At 30.5% G+C, this 23,215-nt stretch overlaps 1 protein-coding gene across 3 annotated transcripts; it reads right to left on the bottom strand.

Annotated features, from left to right (window-relative positions):
• Nucleotides 1-581: 581 nt before the first annotated feature.
• Nucleotides 582-22,812, bottom strand: fmt (phosphatase 6 regulatory subunit 1-like protein fmt). 3 transcript variants are annotated; one of them, XR_015822869.1, is made up of 18 exons: nt 22,623-22,812; nt 21,565-21,644; nt 20,711-20,834; nt 19,403-19,555; nt 18,481-18,648; nt 17,537-18,258; nt 17,279-17,437; nt 16,961-17,075; nt 16,303-16,539; nt 15,525-15,586; nt 13,364-13,538; nt 11,810-11,866; nt 8,846-8,910; nt 7,418-7,537; nt 6,725-6,874; nt 4,899-4,975; nt 2,386-3,020; nt 582-718 (listed from the first exon to the last, which is right to left on the bottom strand). XR_015822869.1 is itself a non-coding variant. In XM_088229866.1 (17 exons), exons 1-17 carry the CDS (start codon nt 22,680-22,682, stop codon nt 2,437-2,439), a joined length of 3,108 nt encoding a protein of 1,035 aa, XP_088085992.1. In that variant the 5' UTR covers nt 22,683-22,812; the 3' UTR covers nt 2,294-2,436. The 3 variants fall into 3 exon arrangements, 2 of the variants coding, with proteins under 2 accessions (XP_088085992.1, XP_088085993.1); XM_088229866.1 differs by lacking the exon at nt 582-718 and having other exon boundaries at nt 2,294-3,020; XM_088229867.1 differs by lacking the exons at nt 582-718; nt 11,810-11,866 and having other exon boundaries at nt 2,294-3,020.
• Between the last annotated feature and the right edge of the window lie 403 nt (nt 22,813-23,215).

Below are 23,215 nucleotides of genomic sequence, written 5' to 3' on the forward strand. Positions count from 1 at the left end.
AACAATTATTGCAGATCGAGTTTTTTAAATAATTAAAATTTTGCAGTTTTAAAAATATTCAAAATGTTAATTGCTCTAAGAATTTTATGTACAAATTAGTTATCGAAAAAATCTTTGGAAAGGTCTTACTTATAAACATTTAGTTGCACCCGGGAGTAATGATAATTTTATTTTATAAACTCGACATTAATTATATTTTAATTGAAAACAATGGTTCACCGGCTGTTAGATTAGCAGTAATTAAGTATAAAATATTATAATAATACTTCTGTATTTATCTATAATAACAACAAATAGTTCATATTTAAAATGACATAGTACTTAACAGTAAAATTTCAAAACTATACTGAACCGAATGTTTAAAAAAACATAAAATTTTCAGTAAATATAATTAAGATGTGAAATTGACTAAAAATAAATGTTAAAATGCACATAAAAAAAAAAACTTAAATAATAATTGGGACAATCGGTTATTTAGAGTTCACTTGACGGATTGTCCAAAATGTTTACTTTTTATTTTAGACTTTGACCAAATAACATTGGTTCCTTTGAATGTCAAATTTTGTCATAATGTGCCACAGTAGGAAAATTAAGATGTAAATAATTGTATAAATAATAATTATTTTACGCCAGATACACAGTAAGGTCTAGGAATAAAGAATTGTTATAAGTAAGACTGTTTCGATAAATCAAATTGATGATCGCATCGTATTGGGATCTGTGAATAGAAACGGTGTTAAAAATTGTTATTCATGCAGTTTACCAGTTTTCTCCAAATAAGGATTTGGTAGTTTTAATAAATCCACATCTCAAGCTGTAAATACTGAATGTTACAATTTTTTAAACTCTAAATACATACATAACTCATGTTTTTTTTCAAAATTAAATTTTATGAAAAAAAAAATGTTTATAGAATATATTATGCACTAATTTATAAATACATTTTATAAATGATGTTTGCAAAACCAAATACATAGTTATGTAGTATTGTTAACATTACATCGAGCCAATGTGCAAAATTTTACCAACAATATTAGTTTTAACGGCGAGTAAAGTTACCAGAAGCACCAAAATAGCTTTCACATGGAGACTGCATTAAAAAAAAAAACAATATTTATAATATATCTAATGAAAAATACTCAAATGTGAACATAATTTTCTAAGGACATAAAAACTTTTTAAATGCAATAACTTTATATAAAAGGAGGCTGTACAGTAGGAGCAAAACTATTATGTACACTGTCATACCAACATTAACTAAACACTGATTTGAACTCTAACAACGTCAGTCTAATAATGTAGAAAGTCATACGAGAATAATATTTATAGTAACTGATCAAGCGTAACAATGAGGAAGTAGGAGAGTACGATACAGTTCCGTGACGTGACTGACCATGCAACTTTCTGCAGTATGTGCATGCCTTACTACCAGTTGATATGGAGAATGAGAGATATGGTTGTATTTCAATAGCCTGACTGAACATGAGCAAACATCCACATTAGGGACTACCTCCTGCGATGTACAGCAAGGTCTAGTGTACACATACACAGATACCCGTGTTAAATGTAAGTAAATCTACACAATGAATGCGTGTTAAAATGTACTAAAATATAATATAATATGTAGTTGAAGCAACAGCAACAGTATGCAAGGTACATGAAGGTGTTATCATACGCTATAAGGAATGTTGCTCAATACATAAACTACTTTTATAAGAATAGTGCCATAAATTGGAGAAATCAACATTGTGAGCAGGCGGCACTGACTGACTTCAATAGGAATATTGTTTCCTTTCCGATTCTCATTTATTTTATAAAAATTCCATTTAAAGCTAATTGTTTAAATAATATCTTTGAAGTCATAAAAATGAAAACAGTTTAAAATGAATTTTTCAACAAATGTAAATGATATCTTCATATAATTTTAAAAAGCGTTAAGCAACATTAAAGAATCACATGTCTGATAAATAATATTTGTCTTATCAAATATCACGATAAAATTACAAGTTTTTTCAGGTTATCAATACATTGCTATGGCATTGTTATACTGAATGATTTGCGACTATATTCATGTTCATGGTAGATTCGTGCGAGTGTTTCAGTGGTAACTTCGTACTAGTATACCCGGATTTTAAGAGAAAACAATAAATCAATAAAAGTTTTCCTGCTATTCTATACATCAATTATTGCGTTAACATATATTCAACTAAGCTCTCAACATAAGTGAGAAAGCAAATCTTTAGATTTGGTGAAAATTTGTTAAGTAAATGTGGCATCAAAACGCTTTTTATAATTAAATACAAGACTTTGTTTAGTCAATATTTTGTAAATATCGAAAAATTGATAATGGTTTATAAAACAAGTAGTAAATTGATTTCTATATACCTTAAATAATTGCGCGGTCATGAGCCATTTCAATTAAGGACTATTAAATAATCATCTCTGGTTTTCCAGAGCTGGGTTGGGGCCAACCGTATTAGTGGTGTTTGGCGGGACAGCTTCTTTACTGGGTTCAGTGATCTCTTCACCGGACAATGGTAAACACTTGTCAGTAATACTAACATTAGCTAATGACCGAGTTAGAGAGTCAACGTCGGGTGTTACCACTTCTGTAGGAATGCTTTTGTCCACTGGAATACTATCGCTAGCAGTTTGTGGACCTTCTGATTCAACCAATATTTGAGCACCAGGTTGCTGTCGAACTATATCTGCGAAAGTTGGCATTCCTCCGGCGACACTGATTATTGTGTCGGTTGAAGTCTCCGACTGTATCTGTTGGATCCTCACTGCGCTTGGCTCCTCACTGCTGTTGGAATCTTCCAACTCCACCTTGAGAATGACAGTCTTATTTTCTTCTCCGCTGTCGGTGGCCTCAGAGGGGACGTTTACTTGATCAAATGCAGCGAAAGCTTTGCACGTGAATGTATTTGGTACATTTGATATCCCAGCAGTTTCCTGGAGATTCCCAAAGTCAGCCCAACCACTCTGCTCATTAGATAAGTTTCCAATGTCTCCCCAGGCTAGTTGATAAAAAAAATTAAACTATATTTGTAAAATAAAGAGTACATATATATTTGTTTATTTATTATTATTATTATTTTTTTTCACAATATAAATACAAATTTGAAATAAAAAATAATGACACTAAACATCTTTCACCAATTATATGTGAACACCAATAGTCACAAAAGAAAAATTAAAAATTATATATAGACCAAGATTTAGTTTTAAAGCGGTTATTAGAATTTATATAAGATTAATTTTAATAAAATTTAATTTAAGATAGATGCAATTTATACAATCGAATATAATTTTACTAGATTATTAATAAAGTATCGTAGTAGTAATAAGTTTTTTTAAATGTATATCAATAAATTATAGTAATAATAGTCACAATAAAATAACATAAATAAAAAACAATTCATACTCTTATTTAGTGTATCCGTTTTATTATTGTTGTACATGTTAGTTAGGGTGAGTATATATATTTAGAGTGTGTGAGGGTGTGTGTATATGTGTCTGGGCATGTGAGTATTGTGTGCATGCGAGAGTGTGTAGTGAATATAAGTGGATCAATGATTATAAAAAAATATCTGTTTTTTTAAAAAAAAAACCTTAATAACTTAATAAGAACGCTCCGGCCTTAAATCCAAATTTAAAAATATGTAAAAAAATTAATAATTTAAAAGTAATAAAAAAAATATACATATATATATATTTATATATTTGTAAGTACTCATTATTCACAGGGATCTGTCACAATAGATATTCACAGGTCGCAGTGGCATCGGGAGTTTGAAAAGCACTGACCCCCACCTCTAAGAAAAAGAATAAGCACTCACATACACACACAAATATAATGATAACATTTATGTATGTACCTATATAATATGTAAATATTTAGGATGATTATTTTAGAACATCAATAATGAAGTTCATATAAAATAAACAAGTTGGATATAAAAATATTTTTAAAATATGTAAAAAAATATCACATTATAATTGTATCCGGACTATGTCCCGATTGTGTCGTATTGTAAACTCGAGACAAGATCTTGACTTTTTCGGTGTAAGTCTTTATAGATTAAACAAAACACTAAAATAGACCGGATCTTGTCTTGAGGTAGTAATTTTTATTTCTTTTGTCCTAGCTTTAATTTTATTTAGTTGTATTTTATTTTATTGGTACCTGTGTTTATTATAAGAAATTGTATTTACCATTGTTAGAATGGACTGCATAACTCTGTCAAATAAATAAATAAATAAAAGTGATGGAATGCAGAATTTATAAAATTGGTTGCACCTTGCCACGGAAATAGGAATTTTGATTAATGACACAATCAATTTAAAATTTGAGAAAGTTGTTGAAAACTTTTGATACCTTTCTTGAAAAATTACATACATATTCCTATTCTGCTATTTATTTTTACAATATGCAATATAAAGCAAGTTCATACAACTAATAGAGACGAAGAAAAAGTTGCCGCGATGAGGTATATTATTTCTAATGTTTTTAGTAATACCGCATAAAAAACATTTATATTTTTTCGTCGAAAATCGAAAAATCGTTTGCTTTTCTATTTCTTGCCATATTTTGTGAGATTTCTTTTTTTCATTAGTAAAATTTGTTTTTTTTGCATTGTAAGTTTTTTTCCAAAATTATCCGTTCTCCGCAGTAAATAAAGACTGCTTGTAGCTCTAAAATAATAACCAAGTAAAGTATGCTGCGGTCAAACTTCTTCCAAAACATGCTCTCATGCCATTTTGAACGTAAATAAAGCATTCGTGGACCAATAACGGGAAATCGTCCAGTGTTGTGAAGAAGTTTAATCACATGGCATAACAAACCATAAAACTAAAAGCTATCAGCTTGAAACATAAAAGCTAAAAAATCTTACGAGATGAGTTGGTATCAGCTATGCTAGGAATTGGTACTGAAACAGGGTCTTCACCATTATCTTCCATCCAGTCAGCGCTGTAAAACAATAAAAAACATATAAGGTGAAGGAGCCAATCGCTGGCAGGCCTCCAATAACTAGCAGGGTACATTTCAAAACCGTTTAATAAGCCCCTTTAGTACAATATGTTTCAAAATGTCGTCTTAATGTGCCAAATGGACATTCTAACGCCATCTATCCACTTGCTAACGTAATTCAGGCAGTAAATTTAATATGGCGACAGTTTTATCAAAAAGTGGTTGTGTTTGTGTCAAATATTCTTCAAACCTTAATAAATCAGGTAAGGATTTAGTTTTATTAAAATATTGATCTTTTTTTGATTAGTTGTGTTTATGAATTGACGTTTTGTGAAACTTTTTGATGACAAAACTTGAATACACATGTTAATTTGGCGGTTTCAGAGATGCCAGTTACTGGTAAGAAATGGCTTAATTGACTTGGTGGTCGAAAACTTAGGAAGTAACACTCCAACACCACTACCTTCTACATCAGCAGAAAAAACATTTTGTTTCAGTAAAAAAGAAAAGGTCCCGTCAATAATTAGCTCTTCAGAGCTAATTATTGACGGGACAGCTTCGGGACGGCTTCAGCTTGGAAAAAATATCATTTAAAGAAAAAGGAGGATAAAGACAAAACCGAAAGAGAAAAAAGAAAGAAAAGAATTTAGGGAAAAAAATAAGCAGATTCGTTAACAAAATAAGAAGCCAAAACAAATTAGGTCAGGTAAAAAAACAAAAAGGGTACTTATAGAATGCTCTTCTAGTTATTATTATTCTTTATATAGGATTCATCGAATCTCTTATAATCGTCAATAAAAAAATTATAACTACAAAATATAAATCGATAATTAGTAAATTAAATCTATCAAATGAATTTAAATCATAAAAACTAAAATCAATAAATTAAAATCAAAAATCGCTAATCTAATGCCAAGCTGTCTTGTCCTGCAAATATTCATAGACTCTATAGTAGTTTTCCAAAAAGGCTGTGCTTGACAAAATCTTTAATTTTTTGTTGGCAAAGCCTGAATTTCAAGAGGTTCCTTATTGTAGAATCGAACACAGTTTTAGGCAAAAGAATTATTAATTTTTTGCAGTCTAGTGGTGGGCACAATTAGCATACATATTACATACCGCCGTTGCGCCGGCAATATCTGTCAAGTGATTTTTCTTTTTTAAAAGCATTTTTAATTTCTCATTAAGGTTACACAGATATGCTTCAAAGAAATATATTTAAATATAAAAAATAAAAAAAATACATATTTTTATAAGTAAAAAATATGTAAAACAAAATCATTCGTCAAAAGGTACATTCTTTTAATTGTCTCATTAACAATGTCACTTAACAGATATTGCTGGCACAGTGACGTTATCTCATTGTTTATATCGTACCTTCGGTGAGACAAGGGCATAATCGGATATTTTGTAATTTTTTAACCAGACATTTTAAGCTTTTTGTAGAATCGTATCATGTTATTCTGCCAATGTGACGAAGGGAGTATGGCCCTCTGGCGAAATGAGACTGAACTTAATGGGTGAATTTGTTCCTCCAGATATAAAGATGTTTTTAAGGCACATTGGCAAACTTAACTAATTTTAAGAATTTTTAACAATTGTGCCCTTGTCTCACCGAAGGTACGATATAATAAATATAGGACATACGTATATGTAATACTAATCTACTTAGCGCTATTTCTACAGAGAATATTCCAATTCTTGATTCACACGGTTTTGAATAACATGTTTTAATTAAAGAACCTTGCTCACCAATCATTATTTATAAGCCACTTGTTGAATTCATTCATGGTTTCATATTCCGTATAGTTGTTGAGTAGATCTAAAAATGCAGAGTGCTCAATATTACCCATCCAAGTAGTTTTATCAGTTCCATCTCCTGATAGAATATCCCCAGTAATGCTGAAAAACCAAAACACAAATCATATAAATATTATAATAATAAAAATACATTTAAAATTTTATTCCACTTTTATTTATAAATTTTTATTAGTGACCGACATCGTCAGACTGGTGGGAGACTAAACAAATTTCTATGTTATCATATAAATATATTATTTAGTTTTGGTATAAAATTTTAGTAAACTAAATAAATAAATCTTTATCTTATGGTAGCATAAAAAAAAATTGTGTTTATTAGCGAGTTACGAAAAGGAGACACACAGATACTATTTATTTATTTTAAGGTATAAAAATAACTTTATATTTTACAACAGCAGTATATTAAAAAAGTAATTCAATGTTAATTTATACTAGTGTTTGTAGTGGTTAAGATGCATGACTTACGCACGAAAGGCTCCGGGTTCGATTACCGGTGAGAACACAAAAGTTAAAAATGCTATTTTTCTCAAGCCTGCGTGTTCTGTGCAATTCACCGTTGTAATTGGGACTGGAATAATATTTTTAACTCATAAAATATTTTGTAAAAAAAATGAATATTCGTACTTTTTAACGTTGGCATTAGTCCAGTGATCGGCCACCCCATTTCCCCCCATCGAACTAGATGTATTGTCACATATAGAGCTGAATAGTTGCTCGGAATTGTCTCCTAATTCATTGGTATCACTGAAATAGAAACATCACTTGTAAATAAGTAAGAGTATGCTTTATGAACACCTGTAGTACAGAAACTACTCTCTACATGATACATATTATGTACGTATAACATTCATATTAATTAGTGAGTTGAGATGACTTTTTTTGTCATCGCAATCTTTTTTTTAGGTTTTCTCATTTCAATTTGTTATCTTTTATTTGTATGTTTTTTTTAAAAACTTTTATGCAGTTTAAAAATAAATAAAAATTTACTAATTTGTTTGGTTTTAATTATTTAGTTGAATTATATAGTTATATTTCATATTATATATTACATAATGAATTGTTCACTGCTGTGATTATTTCTGTAAAACTTTTTATTGTAAAAGGTTCTTTGAACCGTTGATATATAAATGAATAAATGTTATGAACAAACACCATATTAACTTGAAGATATGAGTGGATAAAGGTTATATGACAAAAACAAAAAGCAGATATATCTGGGGTTAAAGTTTTGAACACCAGTACAATTATTGATAATATAACACCTTCATTCGCTCTCAAAATTGGTTTTCTGATGGTTGGTTTTATATGAAAGGGCTGTACATAAGATCTTCATATGTGTAAAAAAATGAAATTTTTGAAAATTTGCGACAACGCCTTCATTCACTCATGTCTTCAATTATTCTAGTTTTAGAGCTGAAATGCACACAACTCAATAATGTATTTGTATAAATTTAATATTAGATAAATTGATATAAATCGATGATGTGATTGAGGAGTGAGTTATGTGAAGACATTTCAATTAATAAAATTCCTCGATTTTGTAAGCAAGAAACTATTCATAATTAATTGCAACGTACATAGACATTTAAAAAAGACCACGTAGTCAATATACTGATTGTACATTGAACACAATTCAGATATCGTATGAATTATAATATTTGATATTGATTATAAATTAAAACAGAAAAATTAAAAATAAGAGTTAATTAGAAATTCTTCTTTATTTTTGTAAACTTAATGTTTCTTGCAATTGAATCAAACCATTTATGGTTTAAAAAATTATACGTACATGCATAATACGTGTAATCAATAAACCAGTCTAAATAATATATGGATATTTTAAATGTACAATACAGCACTACTGCCAATTGCAGTGTACATAAATTATATGATTACGTAACTACAAAAACATGATTAAAAAAGCACAATAGATTATTATGGTCCATAAAAACAATAGTAAACAAAGACAAATAAGTCACTTATACACATTATGAAGTATTCCTGATTAAAAAAATTATTACATGTTATTTAAGTATAAAATAAATTACTTACTTAATTATATCATCTCCTCCATTAAAATTAACATCATGATGTTGGTATTCAGTTGCGTAACATTCCTAAAATAAATAATAACATATTTTATTAAAGGTTACTCCTAAAAAACTCAAACACACTTTTTTATACTTACATAATTCTGCATTTGATAAAATTAGTTGAAATTGAGGGGATAGATGTAAACTGACACTAGAATTATGCATTCAAAAAATATGATATGAAGGTCACTCCAGTCAATAAGAATAATTTTATTTCAAAACAAAGGTTGAACAGTATTTTTAATAACGAAATTCAACAATAGTTCAATGCTTATCAGTTAACAATGCGTCTAAAACGAAAAATAAAAGAGTTCTCTGTTTGTATTTTCCAAAGTAAGTTCGTTAAATGAGTAAACTCATGTTAAAGTCTCAATTATGCATAAAAAAATAAAGGACTTGGTCTCCTACAATATATAATATATTTGTTCAATGTTCTTGGTCATATCCCAAATGTAAAGATAGATAGATTTTATAGTAATTAAGTATTAGATAGATTTTATCCCTCACCAAGCACAAGAGCTTTCCTTTTTTTTAATGAAGTATTTAGTTTTGTTTTATATGTATACTTTTTATACAATTGTGTGTCTGTAATTTTAACATAATAGTAGACAAATATTTTTGAGAAGGGAATATGTAAGTCCAGGATTTAAGTGATCACTTTACACTCTGTGTAACATTCACTATTCTGCCTATGTTTGAACATCTATATTTTCTCAACTCTTCCATCTGTTGATTTCTGCCATGCAAAAGAGCTGAAACCTTTATTGATGCGAATGAGATTTATCTGTCTGGATTACTTCACCTCAATTTTCATACTCTTTATACCAGTTAGTAAATCAACTAGAGTAGGTTGGCAGAGGCTTGATTCATGGGGAGAATGGTGAATGTTATATGCGTAAAGTGATCATTTCTTAGTTTTTTAGCATGGCTTATAAAAGTGCCAGTGATATTTAAAAATCATAATTCGTTCAACTTAAGTTGTAAATATAAAGATACACTGTTTTTGAAGAAGTGGTGAGAAAACTTTCAGGCTCAGTTATTACTAATACGTATAATATTAAATAGAACAAACACTTACAATAACAATTTAATTAAAAATAAAAGTAATAATGATCAGGACAAAATAACAGCAGTTATCAAGGGGTCTGTTTGTTGTTCCAATAGATATTAGTACAGTTAGTTAATGAGTTAGTTATGAGTTAGAAACTATAAATCCGGTCAATGAAATTAAACATAATTATCTTATTTACAGTAATTACGTGTTTGTTAAGCATCGAGTTCCAGTTATTTTTAGAGAGAGAAAAATTCAACGTTGAGAAAAAAAAGATCAGCCATGAATCCTATACATAAAAGATAGGTAAGGCGTATACAGGGGAAACTCTTTTTACATGGTTGATACGTTCCACGCAGTATAACTTTTTTTTAAAAACATGTAAAAAAAAGTATACTGAAAAAAAAAACAACAGTGGATAAGTTTATCTGTGTAAAAATCAATTCAGGATTTCAGAGAAATGAAATTGTTTGCTATTTATTGTACCTTAATAATTTTATTAAGAACATACTTTTAAAAAATCGTAACAAAGATTGTTCACCATCACTATCAGACAAAAGACATACCTGTTTACGCACATTTGATACATAACTTTCATCGCTAGAGATATTCAGAGGCTGTGTAATATTTCCACACAAAAAAAAAAACAACAGTACGGATAATAACGTATATATGTTTCCATTAAATACTTGAAATTTTATTATATTAGAAGATCTTTATTAGAAGATATGTATACTATTATCTTATATACTATCACTTACTGTAATTTTATTTTTAGGATTTATTTTTAATATTAATTTGTTAATACCATTTTCATGATTTAAAAAAAAATAAATTACAATTTACTTTTAATTTTTCTAATTTATTAATATCCCTTTCGCTCCTGAGATATTTTTCTAAATTTTCTTTACTCTCCTTTTTTTGGGCCATCTCTCCACTTCGGATACTGGAGCTATCATATAAAAATATGTTATGTTCTAAGTGGCCAGTAACATGAACAATCGTTGTGGCCAGGATCTAACAGAATATGGAAGGCAATTTAAATTTTTGTTTGTACCCACACAAATGTGTTAGCCAAGAGCGAAAGGGAATGTGTTTTTAGTTTTTATATACGATATGTATATGTATTTGTTTTTTTTCCAATGCATATTTTTATACCTAACTGTTAATGTTACATTATATCTATATATTTTTTCTGATTTATTACAATAAGTTTGACATTTGCAGCATGCTTTTTTGTCTTTTTGAAAAAAAAATTGTGTTGTTGTTTATTTTTTAAAATACAAGTATTTTTGTACTGACCAATTTTTTTTTTGTAAATGCCCCTCGGGCGATTGTAAAATTAAATAATAAAAAATAAAAAAACTATTACGCATAGTGATTATGATAAAATTATAAATAAACTTATCAATGAAACTTCTTGGTTTAGTTTTACCAGTCTTGAAGATGCCTACTTAGGCGAAAGCGCTCGTTGGTCAAAATAATAAAAAGTAAAACTAAACCAAGAAGTTTCGTTGATAAGTTTATTTATAATTTTATCATAATCATTAACTATGGTGTTTTATCAAGAAATATCAACAAAAAACATCAATACTATTACGCATAGTTAAATTAACTCAACACAGGGCTCTTGGCCTCATAGAGTTAGGGATATGTTATTATTTGTTTGTAATATGTACCTTTGTATGAATAAATAATTTAAAAAATAGAAAAATTGTACCGTGTTTTTTGCTAAACCGTGCAAAAAGAGGTTCCAGTGTATGAAATATACACAAGTGATGGTGAAAAAAATGATAAATTTCTACAGAGAAGGGATTTTTAGAGCAGTAAACATTATGTGAGGTGAAATAAAAAGCAGACATGATGCCATACCTGTTGGGAAAGCTGAATTCCCCCGAGCAAATTATTTTCAACTGGATGGTGGCCACCCTGGGAACATAATATTTTAGTTTTAACTTTATGTATTAACCTTTTCCAAGTATGTGGCGATGTTTTCATATAAAACATTTTTTTGGACTTTATGGTGCCAGATTAAAACAAAAAAGTTTCACTTTGACTTGACCATTTTTGTGCTCTGATTCCTGATTCCGATTTAAACATCTAATCTTATTCCTCTTTTTATCTATTTTAACTAAGTAAGTTTGTTCAAGTATACATATAAGCCAGTAATGTAAGATATTTAATGTAAATGTGTTTTTGTTGGAAATCAAACCTATTATGGATGTTGATGCAATGAGACCACTCAACTACATGTCACATATTTTTTCCCATGTAAAAAAAATTGGAAATAGGTTGAAACTTGGTTTTCTAAGAAAGCGGTGTCATTATCCAGCAACCATAATATAGTGCGATGTTCACTGCCGGATGAAAAAAAAAACATTCCACAACACTGTTTCTCAACTCGGCACCGTTTTTTGACGTTCTGCTCACAATCAATGCTCTCTATGAAATCTGCGCTATCCCACTTTACAGATGTTTGGATGACATCATCCACCGCTACCTGACGGCTATTAGATGACGGCACCGCTCTCTTAGGGAACCATAGCCTGACAAATATCACCCGTTTTAATAATCCGATTAATAAATAGATGATAAACATTCTGTTTCATCTCAAAAGTAATAATCTGATTAGAAAAACCGAGTTCCCCTAAGAATTTCAGTAACGGAAAGGGGTTTAAAGACATATTTTTATTTAGTTATTTTGATTTTAAAAAAAAAGGATTGAAAAATAAAAACTTCAATTTTAGTACCACCATATTTGTTGACGACATGATATAAAATGATAATGGTGCATACATAAAATGTATGCAGATAATTTTTTAACGAGATATGATAGAAACTTATAAAAATATTTATGGTTGTGAATGTCCTGAACACACTCTAGGTATAATAAAAAAAACACATATTTATACACAATTTAAAAATAGAATTATCTTCATCTCAACTGATGATGAAAATTCTCATTCCAATTTTTAATGCAGTCGCACAACTTTACTGTTAATACTAAATAGTATTATGTTATAAAAAATAAATAAAACAACTTTGTTCTTAACCACTATTTTTTTTTTTTTCCACCGACCGGTTTCAAAGCAAACAAGCTTCTTTGTCATGGTTTACCTAACTAATGAATTAATTCCTATTTTATTTTTATCATGTTCACTAAATACTACACGTGGACCTAATAAATCAAGTCTTTTTTTCTTACAAAGGTGGTAATTTGATATCAATATTTTCGAAGCTAGACAGGAGAGGACTAAAAGAAATATTATTTATTGTGTATTGGTGGAAAAAAAAGAAGAGAATAAAAATTAGTGGTTAAAAACAAAGTTGTTTAATTTATTTTATTATAGTGAATAACCAAAAAGTTAGTGCTTCAAATATAAACTTTATTTAATAGTATTATGTTATTTTATTATATTAACTTACCAAACATGTGGAGTAGAGTTGGTTGACTTCATTTAATCTCTCACGCAAGTTTTCCCACAAATCCAAATCCGGAATGGGCTCCGAATCATCGGGCAGAGGTAACGGACCCAAGGCAGCTTGGATATGGTTAGCTATTTGTATTAGGTGACCCATATATCCATATCGCGGTTTGTCTCTGAAAACAAAAATTATCTTTTCAGAAGACAAGAAAAAACAAATACTAAAAATATTTATGTAGGTATGATAAATTAAATTGATAATTAAGGACAGAATTCACAAATTTGATAAATTATGCAGACACTAAACAGGTACAAAGGAAAATTTATGGGGGGAATATGGAGACCTAGGCAGGAACATATAAAATGCAAGGCCCATGACATGACATTCCGTGTCCAGGCGGATGAATACAGTTCTGTGTGGAATAAGACCAGAATCCTACCATGCTTTAGCTTCTTTTGAGTTTGACATGGAATATTTGTTGTAAAGGTGCTCTACGCTGCATTCTTTTCTTCTTTTCCACATCCGCTCCTAAGTTGAGCATATGGACATCACCAGACACCTCCGAAGACCCTGTCACCAGTCAGCACTCTCGCCTCCTCCCACGTCAATCTCGCGTCCTTTAGTTCCGCCGATTATTTTATTGTATTTTAAACTGCATTAGGTGTACCGATGCAGTGCCTTATGCATCATTATAAGGGAATGATGATCATTTTAAAACTAACGGATACAGAAGACAAGAAAGACTATTATAATGTCAGAACATATTTATTGTTTTTCTGTGTCTAAGCGGGTGAAGAAAACAACTCCGAGTGTTCAATCTCGAATCTCGCAACTCGGCTTTCCATGTTGGATATGAGCTTTCTATACAAAATTGTTAATAACGTAATTGATAGCCCAGAAATTGTTAGAGGCATTTCATATCGAGTCCCTGTCCGTAGAACTCGTCAATCTGTACTCTTCGACATTCCTAACTCAATGACTAATTATTTTTAAAAAAATAGCACTCTACGAAGAATACAGATTACCTATAATAATAATAATAATTATGGATAACTTATATAGCGCCATTTTCGTAATATAATACCTCAAGGGCGCTTTACAAAGTGATTATATAAAGATATAAGTTTAATTTTAACTTTTTAATTTAAGAAAAATAATGACAGTTTTAGTGACATCGACATACTACATTGTAAATATCATATTTTTATCAGATCAGTTAAAGACATTTTAAATTTATCTCCTGCTTGACTTTTAATTTGATTTTTAATTTTATCTTTCAATTTTAACTTTTTGATTTTAATTCTTAATTTTAACTTTTAATTTAAACTTTTAACTTAATTTTAATTTAAACTTTTCATTTTAATTTTAACTTTTACTTTTAATTTTAAACATTTGATTTCAACTCTTAATTTATACTTACTTACATCTACTACCTGCATCTAATAATTTATTGTTGGTTGTGATTTTTTACAATTAAATTTAAATGTTCATGGAAGCAGAGAGAGAGGGAGGAAAGTAGAATAGCTTTACAATGTCTTCTCCTTTTTATGAACTTTTTATTTAATATTTTTATTTTTACTTTTTTAGAATTAAAATATTTTTCCCCTCTCCTCCTGCATTCATTAGTGTGAAATCTGTAATTGGTCTTACTTTTTTAAATTGTTTTTTTGTACCTGGTTTTATATAAAGACTGTATGATTTCATAAATAAATAGAAGTAGAACCCTGAACAAGTGTTTTTTACTCAATGACTGCTCTCAGGTTAAAACCTGAATAAGGGAATCGAGTGGAGATAAGTCTACTTTGTTGTGTAGTGGTTGACGCTTTTTCCTACCATTCTGAGGTCCTGGGTTCGATTCAAAGGGTGTTCTAATTGAAATATTTCATTGTTCCTGGACCCTCATGTAATAGATGATCGAAATACGCTGCATTTGGTTTACCAATGCCACACTACTCTATGTTTACATAAAGATCCTGTGCATTCCGTGCATCTCCGTAAGCACACACATGAATTATTTCAACTTTTGATACATTCATCTTCAAGTATAGGTATGTTGAATTTGATCAACTAATAATTTTTTGTCCTTCTTCATTTACTGCATTTATGATTGTAATTAAATAAGTTTTAAAAGCACTAAAATTAAAATACAGAATGCACTTACGGTAAGGAATTTTCTTCCCAGGCAGTGTGAATCCTTTGTATCAATTTGCAATCATTAAACAGCTGAAATACAAACGAAGATTAAAGAAATAGTACCTACACAAAATATTAAATTTAATTTAATGTGAAAATGTAACAGTTGACAAGAGGCTAATTTTAAGAATAAAACAAATATTTTATTTAAAGGCTGGATGCTTCAAAATGGAAAATAGTTTAGCAAACATTAACACTTTTCTCGGCACAACGCAATGTAACACAAGTCAAGCTGTTAGGCCCATTTTACACATATAGGATAGACATTTCATGACAGTCGGCGATAGCCGACTGTTGCCTGCTAGTCTATTATTAATATATGTAATATACATAGATAGTAAATATTTTTTTTTTTTAGAGATTACTAAATTTGTTGCAACAGAGGGGGAAAACATTTTGAGAAGGGAATATGGAATTCTAGGTATTTGCAGGACTTATGACTTGTCAATGGCTGGTTTCTGTGGCCACTTTACACACTGTGTAACATTTACTATTCTGTCTATATTTAAACATCCACATTTCCTCAACTCTCTGTTGACTTTGGTGAAGTATTCCTTTCTAAAATTTTTTTCCCTCTCTGTTGCAACAAATTTATATCTTAATAACTCCCTAGGGAGGAAATCCAGCCTGTCTACAAGCATTCCGACATACTCGAAACATTGTTGTTTAAAAAAACATCTGCTATAGCAGTTTTTTCCCCGTGAATGTAATTATATTAGATTTCTTTATCAAGGAGGCTCACTTACATGTTTCTTATACAGATCTTTCTGGTCGGGAGCACTGAGAGCTTTCTGTATGATGTCCTCCACATGGGCGTGCAGGAAATTGTTCCACTGGTAGTGGAAAAACAGGTCGAGGAGCAGCGAGAACACTCGGTGCTGCACCATCGCTGCGGCTACCGCCGGGCTGTCGGTGCCCACCAAGGTCACCAGTAGGCGTGCCACAGTCAGGCGAGCCACTCCGACAGCATCCTTGCCCACACCCTGTTATACGGAGTGTTTATATTTGATTGATCATATATTGAAGGGCACACTAAACGGGATAGTTGCATTTTTTAGATTTTCGAGATATTAATGCCAGTTTTTTCTCCTGAATGAATTCAATAAAACAGAATATTTCAAATGTGGCTCCCTGTCCTATAAATTGTAGAAAATGAATATGTGGACACGGCTGGCGAAAAAACAGTCAAAATGAGATGATTGCTGCCATGAGTTAATTTTTGTCAGCTTCAGAAAGGAGTTATAAAAAAATATATAAAGTAGACGTTTTTGTTTCTTTTTTTTTGTGATTGCATGTAAAATCTCGAATTTTTAAATATTTATCATAAAAATGCCCAAAAAAATATACAACCTGCTTAAGTTTCGTTATTTTGAAACAATGATTTGGTAAGTTTTTAGTACTTACACTGGATGTGGGGGGTGGGTTGTTTAAGATATTCACAAATTGTGGCAGCCAGGGTGTGATGATTTTTGCAATTCGATGAATTTCCTCTTGTTTTTCAATCGTTTGAATAACTTGCCTAAAAAAAGAAAAAAGATAAACATTATTAATATTTCTCACTCCCAATGTAAGACATATACAAGTAAAAAAATGACAAATTTCATTATGAAACTACTTGTTGAGTCACAAGGAAGCAAAGTTGTACACCCAATACATATGCGGAAATTAGTGTAGGAAACATTTTCAAATAGTAAATAAAAGATATTTGTTTATTTTGCTTACCCCGTTTCTTCATTAAGTAATGTTAATAACACTTGGATTCCATTAAAAATAGCATTTTTTCTATTGTTCTCGAGACAAGAAAACATTGACTCCAGTAGTTTGTCAATAATTTCCGCCGACAGGCACTTGGCAAGAAGTGGATTGATAAAACTGTAACTTCTGCGAAAATAAAATGTGTTTAGTATAAAATAGCCGATGTACCGAAAGATTTTATTTTTAATCGCACAATATTGCAAATCCAATAGGATTTCAACTTACTGGTCTGTATTTGGTTCCCTGCCCTTTGATATAAAACTGCATATAAGTTGTGACGCATTTGAAGATCTACTAGTAAGTAATCTCTCATCAAGTTTCTGTGGATCGAGAACGAGACAAGGTACAGTTTCTATTTTTTTATATTCAATAGGTCCATTTACCAGTAAATCTTCAGCTACTTTGGGTTCCTCACTCGGTTCAATAGTTGGTTTTTCACTCGGTTCAATTGATTTTGTAACTAAAGCGGATTCAACCGCGTTTGGGCCTTCACTACATTCAACCGCTTTAGGGTCTTCACTAGATTCAACCGCTTTAGGGGCTTCACTAGATTCTACTGATTCAGGGCCTTCACTAGATTCAATAACTTTCGGACTTTCAATAGATTTAACCACTTTTGGGCCATCACTAGATTCAACCACTTTTGGGCTTTCACTAGATTCAATGACTTTTAGTTCGTCGTTAAAATCAGTTCCTACCGGTGTCTCGACAGATTTAACTGGTTCTGTTTCTTCACTATTTTTTTCAACTGGATGTTCAGGGGATACTGCATTAATTTTAGATTCAACACATTCTTGCAATTTATCACTAGAGTTTTCGTTATCCAGATTAACGATAGCACACCGAAGGACACTGGTATCACCACCGGCAGTGTTAGTGAACTTTGCTTCGTACATACCACAAATTAAGGCTATTAATTTTTCAATTAAATTTTCTGAGTCTAACCACTGAAATTATAAAGGAAAAACAACTTTATAAAGGCACACATCTAGGTAATACTAGACAGATTTTTCACAATAGGCAATCCACCTTAAGAAGAATAATTTATGATATAAATACAATTCATCAATGGAGGTAAAGTAAAGATCACAAGGAAAGTAACTGCTCTTTAACACAAGTGAAGTGGATGTGAAGAAGAGAATGCAAAATCTAGGCATATTTTTACTTACAGAAAGTATATTATATTTCATATCATTAACGGGAACTAGTGAAATGTACTGAAGGGAATTCATTATTCCCGATGTCCCAATATGTTCTAAAACTTTTGGTAAAAAATTCGGACAGTTAGTGAAATATTCGATCACTTGAAGGCACATAAACTGGTAGGTGTACCAATTCTGGAAATAAAATAAAATATATTAATTATTTGGTCAAATTGGGAACCATGTTCGTGCTTCATGGTCCCCAAATTAAAAACAACATGAAATTGCTAAAGAAAAAGTTAAATTAATAAAATTGTCAGCTGAATTCAGAATATTCTGGTAAAACCACAAGCAATTTAGCTGATGGCAGTTGAATCAATTTCAGATACTATTTTAAATATAATACAAGGTACAACAACAATGCTAAGCGGTACACAACTAAAATATGTAATACCAATATAATACGTAGTGTTTGGAACTGTCTTAACATTTTGTAATTTCTCTCTGTACATTAAGTCTTCTTTGTATATTCTCACATGCAAAAAAAAAAAAAAAGTATATTGTTGAGTGTCATCGGCTCGGATAACGCCAGTGAGGCAAAATTATTTTTATTATTTATATTTAGTTTATAATGTGAAAAAATTGAATAAATATGTTTATTTTTTATTAAAAGGAAAAAGTAATATTTGCGTTCTTATGATTTACCCAAATATTTGATTTTGAGGGCAATTTTCAACGAGTTGTAAATATACAATTGAAATGGGAATCAAGTTGGGGTAGAGTGGGATTCGAACCACGACCACAAGCCGATCCAGTTATTCATCCAATTTTAAGTATTGATAAACTAGTATGAAATTAATTTAAACAAAATTATTATAAGGGTATTTTTTTATCGCATTACGAGTTCATGAAATCCTGATAAGATAAAATAAAATTTGAAAATTATAACCTGGTGCACAGTGCTATGTGTAAGTAACACTTCCATAGTCTTGGCAAAGAAACTGGCCAGAAGTGGATTGAGAGGGGGTTTGGAGTCCAAAAATGAGTACAACTTTCCTAAGATTTGAGGATCTCCAGCTATAGTTTCACTAAGAGTAGGTACCTGAAAAATTAATCATTATATAACTAATTCGAAGTACATAAAAACATATTTCATAAAAACAAGTTGAAATTCACTGGAACCTTGTTTTACAATATTTATATACACGCTATTTAATAATCTACTAATACTACTTTCAATCATTTATAAAAAACATTAATATAATTTAGGCCTGTTATAGCAAAATACAACTTCAATATTTAAAAAATAAATGAAGAATATGGGTATATAGTCTTGTATTCTATGTAGATTTATGTGAGATAAAAGCTATGTCACACAAGTTTTAATCACCAAAAATAAATATATGTCGAACAATTTGGGAACACGATTGTCCGTATGTCAAGTCCTAAAAATAATCTTAACCAAATACTGAAAATAGGATGCGAGTGCAATATTCGAACCGAGCATATACAAAGAATTGAAAAATGCCATACGTGAATATGGAAGTCAACTACCTATAGGCAGAATGGTGAATGTCATAAAGTGCACCTGACCCAGCCGGTGACAGTTCATAAGTTATATATACATATATTCTCAAAAGCTTCATTTCGGTTTAAAAAATATCTAATACTGAAAACATATTAAAAGACGTATTGTACAATTTTGTTGAGATTAAAAGATATTCAGTTTATTTTTTGTTCAAAACCAATATAGGAGCTTTTTAGGACTTAAAGGCAAATCTCAGAACCATCTTCCCGAAAAAATGTTACTTGGGTTGGAACTCCTATAAGCCCTAGGTTATATTAACCCGTAGGAGGTTATCCGGAGTGGGCCCTTTTGGTCATCAGGAGGTTCTGTAGCCGGCTGCAGGAGGTTATTTATGCTTAAAGGCAATGACAATGACAATGTGACAATGTCCATATATTGGTTCTAGAACCTATTTATGACCTTTTTAGGAGTAAAATTGTTACTTGGGAAAACTGGTCCACATATTAAGTATAATTTTAATTATTAAAAAACGCATAGTAAAATTATTTGACATGAAAGATAAAAAAGTAAGTACATTTAATATGAATTATAATATTATATTTTATGTATTTTGGGAGTGAAAAATTCTGATTAGAGCTTTATTTACATTGTTATCAAAAAATACATTTTTGATATTATTTGGGAAAGTATTTGAATATATTTATATTTATAATAAGCCAAAACACTCACTCTACTAGCGATAATTTCACAGGCCATGGCTGAATTCCTGTACTGGAGCCTGAGATCTGCATTACTCGGAGGTTCTTCCACGATTAACTGGATCAGTTCATAAATTGTACTTGGTCGTACCAGGCTGGAAAGTGAAAAAAACTCAAAGTCATTATTTTCAAATGAGAAAGTTTACGTTTTTTTTTAATAAACTGAAATAGACCTAAAACCCTGGACCAGTGTTTTCAACTTGCTGGATATTCTCAGGTAAAATCCCAATTAAGTTAATCGGTTGGAGATAAATCCACTTCGTAGTGTAGTGGATGGCACATTTGCCTATCATACCTAGGTTCAATTCCTGAGAGGGTGGACGTGAAATATTGATTTTAGGTGGTGGTTCTACACTGCAATAGTAAGACTGATCACCTGGCTTTACATGTAACAAAAATGATCAACATAAATTGCAATTTGAGTGCCAATATAGTGAACATGTTTAGGACCTAACCTTTTTAATCCCACGAAGCTGGTCATCAGTCCCAACTGGTGAAAGCGAGAATCTCAAGGGTCCGATTGTTAGTTTAAAATATTAATTAAATTAAAGGCAAACGCACTGACAATTGCACCACAAGACGGAAGTTACAACACTTAAAATTAATTTTCAGATCATTCTTATCAAAAGCCATAGTAAAATTATTAATATTTAAGTTGAATGTGATACTGGCATACGTATAAAAATTTTATGAAGTAGGATTAAAAAAAAAAAAACTAAATTGATAACTGACTGTGCAGTTAAAGAGAAGCATAACACATTAAAAAATATTTGGGTCAATTTTTATAATAATCAATTAAAATGTATAAAAATAAAATGAACTTACAACTCGACAAGCTGTTTGTTTAGAGATTTGCATTCTTGAAGGATATCATCTTCTTCTAATAATTCAGTTAATGTAACATTCTGAAACATATAAAATAAAAATATGAATAGATTTGTAACCATATTAAAAGGATGAGTCTGTTGGATCGCCTACATTTTTCGGCATGAAAATTTCCTGCATGCTATTTTGTATGGAAATGTAGAGAGCATGAACTATAGAGGACGATTCTAACGAGGGTACCTTGATCTTGAAATTAAAAAAGATATGAACTTTAAAAGAATTAAAAAATATATGAAATTAATATGGTTAAAGAGAGCCGCCGAGGAGCGAGATAAATGGAGAAGATGGGAGTGTTTGCTGGAAATTTAAACCAATTTAAACCGGAAGATTATTAGACACTGATCCCTTAACACAAGTATTAACGATTAGCTTTACAGCTGTGTGTATCGAGGGTAACAAATGCGATATTACATTATAAAAAAACATATATTTATATTAAACAGATACATGAAATTAAACCATAATAAAATATTTTAAATAAAAAATCCTTTGTTACACGAGGGTATTTCAGCTTAATCGATACTGATAATGGTTAGTTGATGGTTTTAAGATAATGACAAAAGTCTAAATTTAACAGAATATATTTAGAAGAGCAGAGAAATATTTCCGTTAATCATTGTGCAATTTGTTGTTATCTAAAATCACGCGAATCTAAAGTGCGATTTATTCAACGCAGTTTTATACACGGACGCAGCAAACAAAAAGTATCTTAAAATTCAGCTAATGTTTTTTGTTTTTTAATATTTTAAAACAATTTGGCATTTTGTAATGTGTGAATATGAGCTTGCATAAAACAAGAAATTGCTCGCATTTTGTTAAGAGTAACACACGCATCGATTACAATATTTGAAACGCATATTATCGTAACAAGTGAATTAATGTGACGTTGGTGTCACTCGATACGATATTTACGTTAAATATCCACAAAATGTGTTGCGGAGTATTCAACAATCGGAAATGGTGCTGTTTTCAAAATGACATTTCATATTTGAACCAACCTCGTTAACCAGCAGGGTGTTGATCGGGGACGATGTCATCTGATTTTCTTGCCAAAACATTTTGCTGTAGTTCAATATACATCAGTTTAAAATATATTTTATTGTGAAAGTGGTAAAGTTACTTAAGAAAAAAAGTAAACTTAGGAAGCAGAACATGTCACTCAATTTCCACAGTAAAAACATTTTATAGAAAGGTACACGACGACAAGAATTATAGTGCTGCGACTAAAAATATCGATTTATCAAACTGGGGTAGGATGTAATAATACTCCCTCATCACCATCATCATTATATTTTACCTTTAACCATAGGGCACTGGATGGGTACATCAATTGCAGCGTATCTCGACCATCTTTGTTACATGAAGGCAGGATGACCTTATTCTTCAGGTCAGTGCATGAACTGAGAAATATTGTAATGCAAAACAATTTATCTTTTAAAGAAATATTTTATTCTGTCGGGAATCGAACCCCAGACCTAATGCTTGATAGGTAAACACATTAACCGCTAGATTAGACCACGGGAGGACGAAGCTTATTAAAAAAATATTATAAATTAAAAATACATAGATGATCAAGATTCAATACTGTCAC

The sequence above is a fragment of the Micrasema longulum genome, unplaced genomic scaffold, assembly GCF_059751315.1.
Source record: "Micrasema longulum isolate JH-2025_06_02 unplaced genomic scaffold, ASM5975131v1 h1tg000720l, whole genome shotgun sequence".
In the NCBI taxonomy this organism is placed as follows: domain Eukaryota; kingdom Metazoa; phylum Arthropoda; class Insecta; order Trichoptera; family Brachycentridae; genus Micrasema; species Micrasema longulum.

Bases quoted from the DNA above. Each gene is read 5' to 3' on its own strand.
- fmt (XM_088229866.1), bottom strand. From the start codon at position 22,682: ATGTTTTGGCAAGAAAATCAGATGACATCGTCCCCGATCAACACCCTG. The intron at 13,539-15,524 runs GTAAGTGCATTC...TTTTGTTTTCAG, and splicing joins TGGGAAGAAAATTCCTTACC to AGACAAACCGCGATATGGAT. The intron at 6,875-7,417 runs GTACGAATATTC...TTGGTTTTTCAG, and splicing joins ACTAATGCCAACGTTAAAAA to CATTACTGGGGATATTCTAT.